Source organism: Anguilla rostrata, chromosome 17 (assembly GCF_018555375.3).
Source record: "Anguilla rostrata isolate EN2019 chromosome 17, ASM1855537v3, whole genome shotgun sequence".
In the NCBI taxonomy this organism is placed as follows: Eukaryota; Metazoa; Chordata; class Actinopteri; order Anguilliformes; family Anguillidae; genus Anguilla; species Anguilla rostrata.
Window position 1 is genome coordinate 27651871 of NC_057949.1, and position 15874 is coordinate 27667744.

At 44.0% G+C, this 15874-nt stretch overlaps 1 protein-coding gene across 1 annotated transcript; it reads right to left on the bottom strand.

The window, feature by feature from the left end:
• Window positions 1-152: 152 nt before the first annotated feature.
• On the bottom strand, window positions 153-14718 carry LOC135243926 (splicing factor U2AF 65 kDa subunit-like). Its single transcript, XM_064316076.1, has 11 exons — window positions 14362-14718; window positions 12032-12212; window positions 10112-10215; window positions 9277-9428; window positions 8638-8754; window positions 7870-8008; window positions 7125-7204; window positions 3900-4022; window positions 3291-3377; window positions 2551-2793; window positions 153-2151 (listed from the first exon to the last, which is right to left on the bottom strand). Exons 1-11 carry the CDS (start codon window positions 14408-14410, stop codon window positions 2020-2022), a joined length of 1407 nt encoding a protein of 468 aa, XP_064172146.1. The 5' UTR covers window positions 14411-14718; the 3' UTR covers window positions 153-2019.
• Between the last annotated feature and the right edge of the window lie 1156 nt (window positions 14719-15874).

Consider the following 15874-nt stretch of genomic DNA (forward strand, 5'->3'; position numbering starts at 1 on the left):
CAAACAACAACCCACAAACATTTCATATTGACTGCCGTTAGGACTGCACTCACCTTTAACACACGTACGATATCGACAGCTCCTGAAATAGACATGTCCCCACCTGATCCACTAACTACAGCATCATGGTAAAATAAATGTATGAAAACTGGTCAGAAGATGCATTCATTTATTCAAGGCATGGCAGTGGTAAGTCAGCGTTTACAAAAAAAACCAGCACTTTTCCCAATATGTGCTCACACTCAAAACTACACTTTGGAGATATTAGAGATTTTTTTTTTTTAAGCACTGAATGGGATTTATTCCCCCCCCCCCCCCCCATCCTCCAAAGAAGCTTTGCTAGTTCACAATCAAGACACAAAAACAAACAAATCTTTATGAAGAATTTGGATCATTCTGCAGTACAAGCCCCCCCCCCCCTCCCACCCCCTCCCACGCCGCCTCCCAGGTGTCAGAAAAGTGCATGTAAAATACAGATCGATACTACGGGTCAGCACTGTTGCTACAGTAACACCTCATTTCAAACAATTTGTACCCGACACATTGGAGCAATGGGGTCATGACAACAACTGTATACATATCTAAAACCACGCAGTTAACTCAACCTGTTCATATCTTATTAATTGGTACTTTTTGTACCCTGGTGTTTGCAAAAAGCAAATTGAAATGAACCAGAACAGAGCCATTCTTGTAAAAGAGGATTTACATTCAGACAGACATACGTAATTTACATAATCTCAAACCAATTATTGAAAAAAATATTCCAACTCCAGGTATTTTTAGAGCATTGCTCTTTTTAAGGGATATACACAAAAATGTAACTCATACTTCAGTTCCAACACCAATTTAGTGTCAGTGGTAGAGTAACAATAATGCACATACATACATACATACATTTCTTAACATATTACACAATGAATGTACAGTGCTTAATTAAAATGGAACTAAATCTAAAGGAAATTACTCTCAAAATGCTTCTCACATGTGTTCTACTAAAGTGCTAAGACTAAATTCAATCAATAAATATGTGTATCTTGTACTCTGAAATATAAAATAACTCTGGTTTTTATAGTTATTTTGGGTTGGATACATATGCAACCGTTTGAAATGCGACTTTAAGGTTGACAGCATAAAGCAATATTATTTTTTTCTACATTTTCATTCCAATATGGGTCAGTCACAGCACGAGGTTGATGGTAAAACAAGCGGAAAGATTATCTTAAAATGGTAGTTTTTTGATATTACTTTTGTTTTAGGGTTTGTTTTTGATTGGCCCAGGCATCTTCAGTGTGAGATGAAAGATATTATAGATATTTACAGATGTTTCTGATGACCTAACAGCTTTACAATGGCTGCAGGGCCGTTTGCAGGTACTTGGTCTAAAGCAGGAGTCCGCCACTGGATTATTTGCTAAAGACCTTGATTAGTAGAAGCAGGTGTGTTACTGCTTGGTAGAAACAAAAGCCTGCACCCATACTGGCCCTTTCTGGGTAAGATTGAGGACCTCTGGCCTAAAGCAAGAATATACTTTTCCAAGAAACTCCAAAGCAATAATGCACAGTGATGTTATGCCTCCAGAGGTATTACGTGCATTCATTACCTGATTATTATTAAAAAGAATGGCATTCAATCTGCTTTATTTATACCACAAACCCACCAAATGCCGCCACCCCACAGCCATAGTAGTATATAAGCAACATAAAAACTGTCTGGGCTAGTCAAAAACATACACAAACTTTTTTTGTAAAACCCCATAAAAGCAAAACTATCCCTTTAAGAAGAAAAAAAGTTTTCAAAAATCTTTCTCGTTTTCGTACGCCGATGGGCAAATGAGGAAAAAAGTGTGGAGCAGAAGGCTGTACAAAGGGGAACATACTCAATCTGCACCGGACAGAGGGCCGGAGCTCGTGGCGAGGGAGGACCAGGCTGTTTTTACAGGTTTGACCTGTACTGTTCCCGTGCCCGCTCATCCCCAACACTCCCCACCCCCCCCCCACCCCCCCACGTCCTTGGCGTTTATCAGAACTCGTGCCTGTGGTACATGTCTGGGTCGTAGTACTTGGTGACGACCACTCTGTTGGCGAATTTTCGGCCGGTCAGGGCCTGCATGGCCTTCTGACAGTCCGCCGCTGAGACGTACTCCACGAAAATCTGCCGGGGGGAGTAAACGCTCATGAGCAACGCGCCACACGGAGCTACGGAGCCCGTGCCTTCACTACATCTGCCGAGGAGCGATACGATCTGTAAAAAGATCTTCCCCACATCATTAGTGAACCATGCAGTGAACGATTACATCAACAGTATTCTTAGGTTTTCATTTAGCAATGAAGGGCTTTTCAACTCTACCCCCCCACCCCCTGACACCCCTCACCTTCCCCAGCCTGGCACCCCCACCCCCCACCCCCCACCCCCACTCCCCACTCCGCCCTCACCTGCCCTCACACCCCCTTCACCTCCCCCTCACCCGCTCTCACCTTCCCGCAGCTGGGCACCTCCCCACTCCGCCCCTCACCTGCCCTCCACCCCCTCCCCTCCCCAACCCGCCCTCACCTTCCCGCAGCCGGGCACCTCCACGCCGTCGACGGGACGGGGGATCTCGATGGAGCGCACGTTCCCGTACTTGCAGCACTCCTCGCGGATGTCCTCCAGGATCTCCTCGTAGTCCTCGTCGTCCACCAGCTCCTCGGGCATTACCATGTTCAGCAGGCAGAGCACCTCCGTGGGCATGCCCGAATTCTGCAGCGCCTGCAGGCCCGGGACCTGCAGCGTCACCGGGGTCTCGATGATGGACGTCTGCTCGGAGGAAATCCAGGGGAGGGAGTTAACGAACAGACAGATAATTTGCTCATTTTGGCCCTCCAGTCCACAGTCCTCTGTGTGTTGAACCACAAGCAGTGAATTTACTCTGGGGGCAAGCTGGATTATGGCTACATTCTCTTTCTAGCCCGGTGATTCTTAATGCTCACTTTTGTGTCACAAAAAAAAAGCAAAATGTTATTTTTATTTCTTCTAAATAGCTACCCTTCCAAAGCTTGCCTCCCCTCACCAAACATGCCATTATATTAGACATCTTTACAAAGCAAAACAGCATTTAACAACCCCTCTTCAATGCTTTTAAAATGTGACATTTTTGTACAACCTATGACTACTGACTCTGAAAATTGAATATTGTAGTCTCTTCACACAACCTTCTCAGTCCTCAGTAAAACCCATTTATGGACTGAATACAGTGCATACTCTTTAGTTGTCCTTGTAAGTAGATAAGTGCTCATAAAATGAGCCGTACTCACAGGATTAGCATTTTTAGCTCCCACGCTTGCCCTCTGAACGATCAGCTTTTTGTCCCCAAGTTGCATGCCATTGAGTCCTGCCACAGCCTGAAAAAAAAAACACACACACGTGCACACACACACATGCGTACACACACAGACTTAATTATGTCAGCTCCCCAAAAAGACTGGGAGAACAATGTGAGGTGAGAAAGTGGCGTTAGTGTGTAATACCTATCCGTGGTCTGAACTCTCAGTGCTAAGTGGTGAACATTTTGTGATCTTGATTTTGCACACTTTTAGTCCTTCAGAGAAAAATCTGAATTCTCTTCATGGCATTACAAAATGAACAAATGACCACTCCAAAGTGTCATTGAGTAGATGAAAAAAAAATTCATTTTCTATAAACAAGGAGGAAAAACCATTAACTAACAATATATTTGAATGTTTAATTTCCTCTAAATTACTATGATAAACTCCATAACCATTTACAAACGATAATTAGCAAATTAAAGATGTCGAGCAAATATAGTTGAAAAAAATACATTGATTTTTATGTTTATGGATTAGCCAAAATAATTCACTTGACAAATGACTAGTTAAGGAGACCCCATTACGGGTCACTCATACCTGGTCAGTCGCACTGATATCTACATATTCGCAAAAGGCGTAACCTTTGGACAATGAGGTCGCACTGTCCTTCACAAGGTTGAAAGCTTTGAGCGGTCCAAACGATGTCAAGAGCTCCTTCACCTGCACAAGAGACCGAGACAAAGGAACCAATCAGCTTTGCCAAAGCAGCCACCCCTTAGCAACCTGCATGACATTGTTAAAATTTCTACCGTATATTGCTGGAACATTCCAAACAACTGGAAAGGCCAGAAGTAACAGCAATATCGTGAAAACCTTCTCTGTAATTTTTAATGTGTCAGCCAAAGAACTACTAATGAAATCTTGCTATTTTGCAAATAAATGACACACTAGCCTTGTAATGCTCTTATACTGTACCAGGACACATACGTCACATTTTGTCCATTACATTATCATTTATATAATTTATACAATTGTGATTTTATTTCACCTTAAAGAATCCTCAAAACAAACAGAAAAATCAAACAAAGATTTTAAAAAATCCAAATTGTGTCCACAATGAGGAAAAACCCTCAAAGCTAAAGACTTTGATTAATTGAACTCTATTAGCCCAATTTAAAATTATTTGACCAATTATTTTTTGTTAATAAAAAAATAGGGAAAAAAAACATCATTACCTCATTATGCTCAATCAAACAAGTGTGTTCATTTTTATATTAATGCAGAGAAAACAACTGCTGTGCTGAAAAAGCCAAATTCCAAAACAAAATGGCGATACAACTATGGGCATGATATACAACATAAACATAAACCTCAGGTACCCTGTATGACTTCATATTTCCTGAAAATACAAACGTTTGCTTTTCGTGCATTGGGAGTATTGGCTCGGATTTTAAAAAAGTCCCAGAAGCAAAAATGCATTACTGGCTTCACAACCAGTACACCAGTACACTCATATTAAGGAAGCTGTTCGCAAACTAAGAAAGACACACAAATACACCCCAATTACAAATAGAACTGATCGTACATTAGATCTGAAAACATACATACATATATTTTACATTTCTTATCAAAGCTTCACAAAAAAAGGTTTTAAGGTAACCTTTAAATTATAAATACATGTAAAAAGAAGAGCCCCAAATATCATCAGACTTTCATAGTAATAAAGACATTTGCCTCTGCACCCCCCCACCCCCACCCCCAGCCCACCCCGCACAACCATAAAAACCAAGGAAGTCACCCCCTTGTGGGTCTGAGCGCTCTCCATTGGGGTGATGGAAAGAGAGGGAGGCGGCGAGAAGGGGGCCCCCTGCTGGCTGAGGGGGTGTATCCGTGTGAGGGCTGGAATGTCTTACTTGCCTTGCGTTACATGTTGGCATGGCAGCAGTAGGTCAGTACTACTGAACAAATTATGTGCGAAGGCCTAACGATCTTACAGCCCCTAGCTGGGGACAAAGTGGGGGAACAAGAATGAAAGAGCTGTGAGTATCAGAGCAGTGGCAGCGACTGCATAAAAAAATGAATAAATGATAAAATATGATTAACAGTAGGGCACAGTCACGCTGTTCGAGCTCAACCTGCACGTCACAGTTAACTTTCCAATTCAAACGAACAGCACAACTGCAGAACAGTGACATTCTTGCAACTTATCTTTCGGATCTTAAATCTTAATATGGAGCACTGTAAAAAAAAATTCTTTTTTTTAATTTTTGCATTTGGCCAATAAAATACCTTGATTTCTAACTGTATGAGAAATTAGACGTTTAACATTGGCACGCAAACCAGGTGTTAAAAGTACAAGGTAAAAATATCTCAGATGAACAATAAATTAATCCTTTTCAATCAGCATCTTTGACATTTACGGTGTGCATTCAGCTGAATAACAATTCGCATCAGATGCTTGTGTAACATGAATAGTGTAAAATGACTAATCATTTTCTGCTTCACCCATTTGAAAAAGGGAACGGTGGACTTCACCACATCTCAAAACTGAGTCAATCTATCTGAACTGAAACCAAAAAATAGGCTGAAATAGTGCCAAGATAATTCATGTACAGCTAACTGTACATAAAGACATTTGAAAAGAAGAATTTATGAAACCAGATGTTATATATAAATATATACATATAAATGTGGATCATGTAAATAATATCATTTTATATATGATATTGATAATCATTTTTCATCATCTAGATGAATGCATTATTTTTCGGGAATATAATTTAGATCAAATCAACTTTATTCAATCTTTCATTACTCCAGTTATTCAAACTTGTCATCTTTTAAAGGGCTATAAATATTTGTACAAGAAAAACCAGACGCTAATGTGAAACTCTATGGTCTATTTGTGTGTGCTGTGGAGGACCTTCAGAACAGCAGGCTAATAATGGAAACTCACGTCTGTCTCAGAGACGTTTTACGAAAAAGATTAAAATGTTTGCTGTTTGCGTGGCAGTACACCACAAGCTGCGTGTACAGCCTCCGGCTAATTTGTAGACATACAAACAGATTTCACATTACAAACACAAGTAATCCAAGGCAATGCAATTTGGAGAAAAGAGGGGGAAAAACCTGCAGGAGAACAATTATTATCCGTTAACTGTGATGGGCTTGAATGTGCAAGGTCTGGGGACTGAGTTTGTGATCGTGAGGTTGCCGGGTCAAATCCCTGGCTATGCCCCTGAATGAACTTCACCGGAACGGGCACTGGAAATATACGCAGGTGTGTAAATGGGTAATGTGTGGGAAATGTAAGCAATGAAGTACCACAGGAAAAAGGCATCTGGGTACTGTGTATCATGCATTTTTATCCTCAGACCGTTTGCAATAATGGTAAAAAAAAAAATTAAATAAAAAAATCACACAGAGAAAAGATAAATGATAAAGAGCCAGCAAATTTTCATGCTAATTCAATAAAAAAAGTTGTCTACAGCTGATAGATCTATCATTTTATTTTAAAGAACTGAGAGAAATAAAATACTTATTGCGGAAATGATTACCTGATGTTGTTATGCGAGTGTAAAGCTAGTGTTGATATCGGGTCACTCTGTCACAGCGCAGTTTCTGTTTGCTGGAATCTGCACACGGTGCAGAATCACTTCGCTCCCGGTTCTGTTTTCAGTGAATATTTACTAACCACCGGAAAATATGAGCGCAAGTTACTGCACCTCGCAAAAGAACCAGAAAGCGTGTGGTTTGCGCTACGTGTGCGTAGGAGGAGAGTGATGAATGCGAGCAGTCCGATTTGGCAGAGAGGTCAAGTACCTGATCGTCATTGAGATAGTTTGGCAGGCCACCGATGAAAAGTTTGTGCGGGGAGTCGGGGACCACTGTGGAAACCACACCTGCCCAAGACAACACATACGACACAGCACACAAACACAGCAAAGCCTCACACACAGGCCACTCCCACATACAGGCGTACAGGACGACTGCATGCTCACATTTCACTGTCCCACTTTGATGCCATCAGCTATGTTTACTTATACGTTATGGGCACAACATTGTAATGGTCCTGATCGCATGCGGCTACCCGTGGTTAACTCTACACCATACATACCATGGTCCTGAGAACGGACCTTTAAACACGGCTCTACAGAAGCACATGGCTCTAAACAAGAGGAGAAAGAGAATCAAGGACGCACCTGGAATCTAGAAAAGGGATGTAAATGTTCTGTATGAATGTGGAACTGTATCATTTTTAAGGGCTCTCCACACAATAATAGTGTGTAATAAGGTCCACGGTGTATGTAATACTGCAATATGGCATGCATGCAAATGCAGGTTCACACACACAAGGTTACTAGGCAAATACAGGAGACAAGTCCAGTAATCTAGTAACACAAGCTAACGTGACACAGATGTAATTCCCCAAACTGGGTATCATGTCAGATAAGATCACGTAAGAAGCCTGTATTTAACACCCTGTTAGCAGACCCTTGGCTGAGCAGTGCGACACCGCTCAGAGAGCAGAGAGCAGGTGAAACCCGAGGCCGTCCGTGACACACACCTGGGACGTGAAAAGCGGGCTGCTCTGAGATGCCGGGCAGGGGGCGGTAGTCGTGCGGCCTTCTGATCTTTAAAGACTGCCCCTGGAAGATGATCCCGTCGAAGGCCATCGCCTGCGTGGTCTCATCCACGGACCGAAACTGGATTTACACGGGGGGAAAAACATACAAACCATAAAACCGCAAATTACTTACAGCATACCACAGGAACACATTACACAGAGCACACTATGCGCTAGGCTCAACGGCACTTCACATCTTAGGATACAGGAGGAGGAAAATATGGTAGAATAGTACAGCACTGCAGTGCTACATTCATTTACACTACACCGGTGTAGATTGCTACACAAAATGGACAGAGCGAAGCCTCAATTTCACCAGATAAAAGTGCCATAGAGCTGTACAGGGCGGGGCTCTTGGGTGGCGTATCTAGCTAATGCGCTAACCAGACGTGGCAGAGCTGGTATCAGGCGGGTCTGTGGGTGGGATTAAATGTCCCGTCCCTTGCTGCAATGATCAACAGGCCCGTATCTGGGGTTATTCCCCAGCTGCTGCAAAGCGCCTCTGGCCGCGATGCATCTGGCCGTGTCAGATGTGTGAGCAGTGTACTTGCACTACCAGCGGGCAATAATGAATTGAGGGAGAAAAAAAAAACGTAATAGCCAAGAAGAAGTGGTTTAAAAATACTGACTTTGAAAGAGCAGGGTGGGGTGGACTTCCAGCTGTTTTACAGCAGCGGTGGTGGTGAGATGACACTGGAGGCTGCTCACCTCTAGGAAAGCAAAGTTCTTGTCCTGGTTGATCTGCACGGCAAGAACAGGGTTACTGGGGGCCTGGGAGAGACCCGCCAGCCGCATCTGGGCATTAAAGAAATCTGCCATGGACTCCTGGAAACAGACACACAACAGACTACGTTCACCTGGTGGTGGAGGCGGATTCCAACCAAACTACACAACCATAACATAGCAACTATGTGTACACATGTATACACCAGCCAACATAGACACATAAACATTCGCTATCCACATTTAGCTAAAATAATTATTAAATGAACAAAAACTGGACGTATAGTGCCTTTAGAATAAATCATTTAGGGTTGTTCTTTCAGTTGTTCACATTTGTCAAATTTTATGTTTCAGTCCAAAAATGAAAAAGGATTAAATTAAAAATGAAAAGCCTGTGTGTTTACGGGCAGCTTGAAGACATGCTTGTGTAGTGCCGTCAGCAGCAGCCAGCCCCACAGCACAAGCCATACTTGGCCAGGGATTGGCCCAGGGAAACAGAAGTCATCCAACGTTTCTGTACGGGCGTCATCGTACAAACCGGTGTTCCAGAACGTAATAAAAGAAAGCAAAAGCTGGGAGAAAAGTTTGTCTAAATGTGTATTAAACAGGTAAAGGTAAGTTCACCTCAGTCACCCCAAAAGGAATATTGCCAACGTAGAGTCTTCTGGCCTGCCGGGTCATCTGGCTGCCCACCATTGGCACCTGTGTGGGCGTGACCGCCATGCCGCTGGTCGTAGAGGTAGCCAGCAGAGCTATGGTGGGGATCTGCCCAGCAGCTGAGAGAGAGGGAGGGAAGGAGAGAGAGAGAGGGAGGGAGGGAGAGAGAGTGAGAGAGAGAGGGAGGGAGGGAGAGAGAGAGAGTGAGAGAGAGAGGGAGGGAGGGAGAGAGAGACAGAGAGAGGGGGAGAGATTGAGAGAGAGATTGTAAAAACATATTCAAACTTACTCCAGGTCATTTTGACAGGATCGTGACCTTAATTGACCTTTAATTAGACCATCCGAGGAGAGTGTGGGCAGAGCCTGAGGACAGTGTGGGTGGAGCCCGAGGACAGTGTGGGTGGAGCCCGAGGACAGTGTGGGTGGAGCCTGAGGACAGTGTGGGTGGAGCCTGAGAACAGTGTGGGCGGAGCCTAAGGACAGTGTGGGTGGAGCCCGAGGACAGTGTGGGTGGAGCCCAAGGACAGTGTGGGTGGAGCCCGAGGACAGGTGTGGGTGGAGCCTGAGGACAGTGTGGGCGGAGCCCGAGGACAGTGTGGGCGGAGCCCGAAGACAGTGTGGGTGGAGCCTGAGAACAGTGTGGGCGGAGCCTAAGAACAGTGTGGGTGGAGCCCGAGGACAGTGTGGGTGGAGCCCAAGGACAGTGTGGGTGGAGCCCGAGGACAGGTGTGGGTGGAGCCCGAGGACAGTGTGGGCGTAGCCCGAGGACAGTGTGGGCGGAGCCCGAGGACAGGTGTGCTACCTTGCATGGCCTTGTATTGCATCGGAGTGATGTGCTCAAACCCTGGGGGGGGCACGTCCCAGTACTTGCAAGTTCTTTTCTTTCGCATTCTTCTCGGAGAATAGCTGACCAACAAGAAACAAAGGAGGTCAGCTCATCACTCATATATACATATATATACACAAAGACACACACATATATATCACCCCCCCCCCCCTTCCCCCGAAAAAAATAGAATCACATATCTTCATAAATTAATAAATGAAAGCAATGTTCACTGAAATTTTTTTCTTCAAATGAGCGTCCAGGAATGCATTGGATTCCTGAATGAAGTTCCATTGTGAGGGTGTAATCTGTGCTAAATAAAAATGAAGCAAGTTTGGATCAGGGTACCTGTGGGAGTAGTGTACCTACGCCTCCTTTAAGGTGAGGTAAATTGTGACGGATACAATCTGTTTCTTAAGTTGGGAAGAGCACTGCTGAGCCTCCTTAAGAGCAGGCCGGTTGGGGTGTGGCTAACTTTACCTGTGCTTCTCTAAGCGCAGGCCGATTGGGGCATGGCTAACTTTACCTGTGCTTCTTTAAGCGAAGGCCGGCTGGGCATGGCTAACTTTACCTGTGCTTCATTAAGCACAGGCCGGCTGGGCGTGGCTAACTTTATCTGTGATTCTTTAAGCGCAGGCTAGGCTAGGCATGGCTAACTTTACCTGTGCTTCTTTAAGCGCAGGCTAGGCTAGGCATGGCTAAATTTACCTGTGCTTCTTTAAGCGCAGGCCAGCTGGGGTGTGGCTAACTTTACCTGTGTTTCTCTAAGCACAGGCCGGTTGGGGCATGGCTAACTTTACCTGTGCTTCTTTAAGCGGAGGCCGGCTGGGCGTGGCTAACTTTACCTGTGCTTCGTTAAGCACAGGCCGGCTGGGCGTGGCTAACTTTACCTGTGCTTCTTTAAGCACAGGCTAGGCTAGGCATGGCTAACTTTACTCGTGCTTCTTTAAGCGGAGGCCGGCTGGGCATGGCTAACTTTACCTGTGCTTCTTTAAGTGCAGGCTAGGCTAGGCGTGGCTAACTTTACCTGTGCTTCTCTAAGCGCAGGCCGGGCTAGGCATGGCTAACTTTACCTGTGCTTCTTTAAGCGGAGGCCGGTTGGGGCGTGGCTAACTTTACCTGTGCTTCGTTAAGCACAGGCCGGCTGGGCGTGGCTGACTTTACCTGTGCTTCTTTAAGCGCAGGCCGGTCGGGGAGTGGCTAACTTTACCTGTGCTTCTTCAAGCACAGGCTAGGCTAGGCGCGGCTAACTTTACCTGTGCTTCTCTAAGCGCAGGCCGGGCTAGGCATGGCTAACTTTACCTGTGCTTCTTTAAGCGGAGGCCGGTTGGGGCGTGGCTAACTTTACCTGTGCTTCGTTAAGCACAGGCCGGCTGGGCGTGGCTGACTTTACCTGTGCTTCTTTAAGCGCAGGCCGGTCGAGGAGTGGCTAACTTTACCTGTGCTTCTTCAAGCACAGGCTAGGCTAGGCGCGGCTAACTTTACCTGTGCTTCTTTAAGCGCAGGCCGGTCGGGGAGTGGCAAACTTTACCTGTGCTTCTTCAAGCACAGGCTAGGCTGGGCGTGGCTAACTTTACCTGTGCTTCTTTAAGCGGAGGCCGGCTGGGCGTGGCTAACTTTACCTGTGCTTCTTTAAGCGCAGGCTAGGCTAGGCATGGCTAACTTTACCTGTGCTTCTTTAAGCGCAGGCCGGCTGGGCGTGGCTAACTTTACCTGTGCTTCGTTAAGCACAGGCCGGCTGGGCGTGGCTAACTTTACCTGTGCTTCTTTAAGCACAGGCCGGGCTAGGCATGGCTAACTTTACCTGTGCTTCTTTAAGCGCAGGCTAGGCTAGGCGTGGCTAACTTTATCTGTGCTTCTTTAAGCGCAGGCTAGGCTAGTCATGGCTAACTTTACCTGTGCTTCTTGTGGTCGCGGGAGCTGCTCCTGCGGTCGCGGCTCTTGCGGTCGCGGTCGCGGCTCCGGCTGTGCTTCTCGCGGCTGCGGCTGCCGCGATCCTTGCTCCAGCTGCGGTGCTTGTCGCCGCGGCCCAGGGACCCGCTGCGGCTGCGCTTCCTGTGCCGCTCCTTCTCCCGCTCTGAAACCGGGGCCCGGGATTAGGACCGAGGCAGAAACAGAGCCAGACAGGATGTGACACGCGGCGCGAAGGAGGGAGGGGGACGGGCAGAAGCTAGCACGCGTCAACTGAAAACCAAACGAACCAACGAAGAGCCTACAAAACACCGGAGGCTGCGGCTGCTTCCGTAAGATGCATTTACAGGGGGGGACAGGAAAACACCACATTTAGGGGAACATTTTTTTTTTTTTATTAAAATGATTTAGACTTTTTAGAATTCAAAGCATTTCTGACAGCTCTTGCAGATTGTTTGTTATTCAGATGTCAACTGCATACCTGGTGTCAGATTCAGTTTTGTAGAATGCAACATCTCATGTACAAAGACAGCACTACACACGTTATAGACACAGGCACAACCCTTCAAAGCAGTGGGATTTCAGTAGATCAGTGTCAGCTTAAAGTAATTAGTTGTTCAGATTCACGAGTGTCAACATAGTGACACAGTGAAGTCATTCATGCATTAGAGATTCGCTGGGCCCAACGCACTGGGATAGAGTACTCTTGATTTCTTTATCCCTAAAGTAACTGCAATGTTCACATTCTGATTTCATTCTCTACAAGCTGTTCTCTTCACCTCTTTCCCTCCCGCTGAGTTTCTGTTGCTATGTTACAGTACACAGCAACAATGGCACAGATCTGTACATGGTCATGCTTCCTCACACAAATTCCTAAGATCTATAAAATTGGGAACATTCTGAAAATGTTAGCCTCAGTCGCCGTTTAATTGAAGGCATCACGTTCCTTGCTTTGATTGCTCCCGTCCTTATAACAGGTTAGTCCCTGAAAAGTAATCCTGATAAGCATCCTCCTTTATGTATCTTGAAATGTTTGGGTGTCGACAGTAGGAAGACTGGAGTTTTTCCCCTAGTCATTTCAATTTTAGTGCACGTTTTCCATTGACCCAGTTTTTCTTCTGCAATCAAAAACATTTTTATACATACAGAAGTTCACCTGCAGGGTTTATACTGGCTGGTAAAGGGGCATTCACGAGTTAATGTTTTACTGCAAAAAAATACACTTTAAGTAAACCAACATTATGCCTCCAGTTATATGTGTATATCACTTGACTGTTTTTTTTTTTAACTACTTGAATCTTATTCACAAATGCAACCTGAGACTGCGACGACCAAAAAAAGAAGTCCTGACACAATACAAAAACGAATATTAATATCAAAAAAGCGAAGAAACCGTACTGAATAATTCTGTTCATGTGTATAACCTCTGGAAATAGCCTACAACGTCGTTTACAAGTTTAGGTGCATATCGGGGAGTAAGCAAGATAGCTCTTCTGCAACAGCACAGAGGCACAGAGCTTAATCTAGAGACCGTAACTTGCAAATAATTGCTCATTACCATCTAGTTCACGATATAATTACGCTCGCGATATTACTGCTATCTACAGTAAATCTAGCTTCCTACACCAATTCACATGCTAAGTTCACCTTTAACCTGGCTTGACAGCACTAAAACCAGCAGTCATAATTCAGATTCAAGTAGCTTTATAACTAGCATAAACGTGAACTACCACCAGTTAACTGCAACAATAACTATAAGGGCGAAATAACAGTCCACGAAACATTATTGCCATGGCATGTCTTCCAAGCTGCGAGGCAAATGTGTATCACGTTGCACGTAAACTGTGCGTTACTAATAGTAATAACGACCTCATGTGAAAGGTGCGGCACAGTCATATTAGCTAACGTTACAAGGGCCAGTAGCGTTTTAGGTCTTGGACATACAGCCAACGCACATTCAATGAAATCGTACTGCTGAGTAGCTAGCTTGCTGGCAAGCTAAATCAATGTATTAATGTTAGCTAACAATACGAAAGGCCTTTCTGTTATATCTAGTCTAATGGGAAGCGAGCTAGCAGATGCATTTGTTTCCGTCTGCGAGATTAAAATACACTTGCTAAAACCAGCAAATTATTGCACAACAATTCACCAAACACACAAGTTCGCAGCTAGCTATGCTTGCTACAGCCAAGACAGTGAGTATCTGTCTGGCTAACGTTAGCAAATAAAACTAGATATGGGTTGCGCTAGCAAATAAGCAAGCAAGCGATTCCTGGTTAGCCGAGTTACCCATTTCACCTTGACCAAAAACTCACCCTGTCGGTTTTCACTCAGCTGTTTTTCGAACTCGTCGAAGTCGGACATTATCTTTCCGATATTGTAAACCTTACTGCGGATTTTTGGGTCAGCCTTTAAGCTAACTAACAACCTACTGACATGGGACTATTACTCCACTGACACCGTCGCATCGGCCGAAGTAGTTTCTTCTTCTATGGTTTTAAAGCAGCTTAATACTCGAAGTACAGTAGAGTATCACCACCTCCAATAGCCTACTTTAGTATACAAAGATACGATAAGAGAGAACTAGATAACCACACTTTAGGCTATACAAAAAAATAAATAAAGTAATAAAAATCGAACAGTCCAGTAGAACATCTGAAAATGCAACGGTCATAACGGACTCTGAAATGTCACAGCTCAATTGACTTACGTTAACGTAATTGATCTGAAACATGAAATAATAATAATAATAATAAGGTATATGGTAGTTGTCGTGTAAATACAAACCATTTACATTTGATAAAAATGAAACCAACGGTATCCTATTCAGGATCTAATTTTAACAGTAGCCTATTATCTCATGTTAAAACTAACTAATCATGTAAACTTTTGGACACTCATAAATCAGTGACCAAGTTGTCGGTATGCCAGTAAGTACAACAGAGTTACTCATTTTATGTTCTGGGTTCACAGGCAGAGCCGTTGCTAATGGGGTGAAAGGTGGTGACGATTTTAAGGGCCCACATTTTATTTGTTTTATTAAAAAAGGGGGCCCAGAGCAATATTCTTTCAAGCGGGCCAGAATTCCTAGCTATGCCCCTGTTCACAAGTATACAAAGAAAATTTAAATAAATAAAATCAACAGAAGTTCACAGGTAACCTTTCTGTAAGAGCCAATTCTGCCCTTTTCTGTTTTCCCTGTGCATAAGGCAAAGTTGTGTTCATGTTCTAAAGAAATATATAACACGATTATATTATCCATGCACACATAATATTGTGTTATTATAAATTCCACTTACAAAGAAATTGTGGTGCCGTTATGGCTTTATGGAAATCAATGGCAAAATAAGGTACTGCAGTTACACAATTGTCCAGTGTTGCCATATGGCATATATATTTGATCAATTTTCTATGTAATAGTTTAATGATAACTTGATTTTTTATTTTTATTTTAAGCAATAACTTAATTCACCAAAGATTGAGCGTCCAGTTTTTGTTTGGATGAGAACTGTGCAGAAATGTGTCTATGACAGCAATTTGAGGGGCAGTTCCGCAGGTTCCTCATACAGACTATAAAAATAGAGGTTCCTCCATGTGGCCATGTGTGTGAGAAAGATACTAGAGAGTGACGAAGGGGAGTTTTTTTTAATGTGACCTCTTTTCTCTTTTTTAAATCCATGCATTGTGATTTTTCCCCTGAGTAGCAAGGAAGTGAAGAAAAATGATATGTTGCGATACAATTGATTGGTTGCGATAGATGGATTAATAGTGGATGACAAACTTTTACCTCAAACAAACTCTAGGATGTACGGCTGTCGGATCAAGTAT

Bases quoted from the DNA above. Each gene is read 5' to 3' on its own strand.
- LOC135243926 (XM_064316076.1), bottom strand. From the start codon at position 14,410: ATGTCCGACTTCGACGAGTTCGAAAAACAGCTGAGTGAAAACCGACAG. The intron at 4,023-7,124 runs GTACTTGACCTC...TCTCTTGTGCAG, and splicing joins ACTATCTCAATGACGATCAG to GTGAAGGAGCTCTTGACATC. The intron at 2,152-2,550 runs GTGAGGGCGGGT...TCCCCCCGGCAG, and splicing joins AGGTGCCCGGCTGCGGGAAG to ATTTTCGTGGAGTACGTCTC.